This window comes from Vollenhovia emeryi, unplaced genomic scaffold (assembly GCF_000949405.1).
Source record: "Vollenhovia emeryi isolate VEMERY1.0 unplaced genomic scaffold, V.emery_V1.0 DF942711.1, whole genome shotgun sequence".
In the NCBI taxonomy this organism is placed as follows: domain Eukaryota; kingdom Metazoa; phylum Arthropoda; class Insecta; order Hymenoptera; family Formicidae; genus Vollenhovia; species Vollenhovia emeryi.
This window is the reverse complement of record NW_011963655.1, coordinates 1-3,534: the sequence shown is the minus strand read 5'-3', so window position 1 is coordinate 3,534 and position 3,534 is coordinate 1. Positions and strand designations below refer to the sequence as shown.

General features: G+C 56.7%; 1 protein-coding gene across 1 annotated transcript; it reads left to right on the top strand.

Annotated features, from left to right (window-relative positions):
- Nucleotides 1-613: 613 nt before the first annotated feature.
- LOC105567860 lies at nucleotides 614-3,505 on the top strand. The gene has a single exon (XM_012023089.1). The coding sequence runs from the start codon at nucleotides 614-616 to the stop codon at nucleotides 3,503-3,505; it is 2,892 nt and encodes a 963-aa protein (XP_011878479.1).
- The last annotated feature ends 29 nt before the right edge of the window (nucleotides 3,506-3,534 follow it).

Here is a 3,534-nt window from a genome sequence, read left to right as displayed (position 1 = left end):
GGGCAGCCAATTTTTTAATATGTTATATTTAACACTATACACTATCAGTTTCTTGTCGAAACAAGGCCGAGACTCGCGAAGACATTTTTAAAACTCAATTAGAAAATCGATTTTAGATAAAAAGTGAAAAATTTTTTACGTTTACTTGTCGCGAGATTTAAATATTACAAACATTAAATGAGCAATAACTGTACATAAACATATATTCTACATACCTCCAGAAAGTGATTCCATTTTGCCAAATTCCAATTGAAATAGTTTCTTCAGTTTCACAGCACTTCAAAACAGGCAAGAATTTTTCGACGCGTCCACTTGTTTCGTGCGTACCGAACGGAGGCTGAATGTCGACTGATGTCGAGGCGACCCTACAGCAGATATATACCTATCCGGTCCGGAATTTTGTTCTAGAACCATCCGTGAACAAGATCTGAACGTGTATAGACGAAAATATACAACTCGAAAATTTGATTTTTGGCCACGAAATCGGGATTTTGCCCCACTGTGCGTCGTTGCCTTCATCCTTCCGCGTCTCTCGCTTTACCAGGGTGCCGTCACTTACGGTGGAGCGAAGTGGCCTCACATTAAGGGACTCCAGCTGGCTGATCCTCGGTTCATGGCCAACGATCCAATCGAGTTGCTGCTTGGAGCGGAAGTATGCTCGGTCATCCTCGAGGAGGGTCTTCGCAAGGGAGGTCCTCAAGAGCCAATCGCTCAACGCACGCTGCTGGGCTGGATCCTGTCCGGCGGGTGCGGGGACGCCTCGTCACCAACGCCGCGCACATCTCTCCAGTGCACGGCTGAGCGCGAGCTGATCTCTCTCGTGCAACGCTTTTGGGAGCAGGAGCAAGAGGCCTCTGCCCCCGACGCTCTCACGCCGGACGAACAGCGGTGCGAGGACATATTCGCTCGCACACACATTCGCACCGAAACTGGCAGGTACATGGTGAAGCTGCCATTCACCTCTCCTCCGCCGACGATCGTGGAGACCCGCAAGCCTGCAGAACGACTGCTGCACGTCATGGAGCGAAGGTGTGAGCTCAATTCCCGGTTCGGGGAGCTTTACCGCGCCTTCCTCAAAGAGTACGAGGACGTGCGCCACATGACGCTCGTGGACGAGCCGCCCAAGTCCCTCAACCAAGGGCAGTGCTACCTGCCTCATCATGGTGTGCTTCGGGAGTCAAGCTCCACCACCAAGCTGCGCGTTGTCTTTAACGGCTCTCAGCGCACCCGGTCCGGTGAGTCACTGAACTCCCACCTTCTCGTTGGCGCCAACCTGCTACCGGCCCTCGCGGACGTGTTGATGCGCTGGCGCTGGCACCGATACGCGCTCGTAGCTGACATCGAGAAAATGTACCGCCAAATCCTCGTTGCTCCTGAGGATCGTGACTACCAGCGAATTCTCTGGCGGCACTCTACAGCTGATCCGGTCCGCGAGTTCCGTTTGAATACCGTGACCTATGGCCTCGCGTGCGCACCGTTCCTGGCTATCCGTACGCTGAGGCAACTCGCTGCCGACGAGGAGTCCCGGTTTCCACGCGGTTCCACTATCTTGCGCCGCGACTGCTACGTTGACGACATCGTCACCGGAGCGCATGAGAAGTCCGACGCGATCGCGGTACAGTCCGAGCTCCACCAGCTGTGCATGGCGGGCGGGTTTCCGCTTCGCAAATGGGCAGCGAACTGCCCCGAAATTCTCGCGGGAATTCCACTCGAGCACCGCGCAAGCAAGGAACCGCACTTGTGGGAACACGAGATCCACTCCACACTGGGGTTGCGCTGGCATCCGAGCGACGATGCTTTCGCGTTCACCATCCAACCCCGCACCGTCAGCAGCTACACCAAGAGGAGCGTCCTCGCGGAAACGGCGCGACTATTTGATCCGCTGGGATGGTTGTCGCCCGTTATCATTCGAGCAAAAATCCTCCTCCAGTCGACCTGGATGCAGCAGCTTGACTGGGACGCGCCGCTCTCGTCGGTGGACATCCTTCACTGGAGACGCCTCTTCGAGGAGCTCCCGCTTCTCGAGGGTCTTCGCGTCAACCGCTGGTTGGGCAGCGGAGCCGAGAACACTCTCATTGAGCTCCACGGCTTTGCCGACGCGTCCGAACGCGGATACGCCGCCGCTGTCTACCTCCGCCTTGGAGACGGCAGCAAGGCCCGCGTGCAATTGCTCGCTGCCAAAAGCAAGGTCGCTCCTATAAAACCAGTCTCGTTGCCAAGACTGGAACTCTGCGCCGCCGCCTTGCTCACGAAATTGGTAGCGCACGCTCAATCGATCCTTAGTTTGTCCACAGCTCCGACTATTCTCTGGTCCGACTCGACAGTTACACTCCACTGGATACAAGGCCATGCCTCTCGGTGGAAGACCTATGTGGCCAACAGAGTCGCATATGTCCAACAGCGTCTTCCCGAAGCCAAATGGCGTCACGTTCCGGGCATCGAGAATCCCGCAGACTGCGCCTCCCGGGGGATTGCGCCGAGCCATCTCGTCCACCATCCCCTCTGGTGGACAGGCCCTCCTTGGTTGCTCAAGGACCGAGCGAGCTGGCCACAGGAAGGTCTCGAAGTCGCTGACGATGAGATCCCCGAGAGGAGAACCACTGTGCATGTTGCCGTCGCTAAAGTCGAGGACGAGCCGGAGCTTCTCCTCCGGTTCTCCTCGCTGCATCGGCTTCAACGAGTGACCGCCTGGTGTCTGCGTTGGCTACGCGCCGCGAAAAAACCCGAGGGGCGCCGCGCATCACTGACTCTAAGCCCCGACGAGCTCGAGTCGGCACTTACACGATGGCTTCGCGTGCTACAAGCCCTGCACTACCCCGCCGAAGTCGCCGCCGCCACGGACAACCGCGCTCTTCCACGCAATAGCAAGCTCCTTAAGCTAAACCCTTACCTGGATGACTCCGGAGTACTCAGGGTCGGCGGACGGTTGAAGCACGCCGTGCTTCCCCACGATGAGAGGCACCCGATGATCGCCCCGCCGTTGTCCCACCTAACTCGGCTGTTAGTGGAGGCCTGCCACCGACGCACTCTGCACGGCGGAACTCAACTCACCCTGGGGATGATCCGACTGCGGTTTTGGGTTCCACAGGGTCGTTCGGTCGTCAAGCAGTGGCTGCATCGGTGCGTCACTTGCACCCGATGGCGAGCCGCCACTCCGCAACCGCCAATGGGCGATCTGCCACGGGAACGCGTGACTCCGGCCCGTCCTTTCCTTCGGACCGGCATCGATTATGCCGGCCCGATCTTCGTTCGCACTTCCAAGGGGCGAGGGCACCGAGCACATAAGGCATTCATTGCCATCTTCGTGTGTCTGAGCTCCAAGGCCGTGCACATCGAAGTAGTCTCAGACTACTCGACCGACGCACAGTGGTCTGGATCTCGAAAAAGGCGGCCAAAAATCGAAAAAATGAAATTTGTCATAATGAGTTTAGTACCACAGAATCTTGTAGAGAGGGCCTTGCTGCATGTTATTCCAAAGGGGAAGGGAGATATCTTTTATACTTGAGACGCTACGTTAGTTCAAAATGGCCGTTA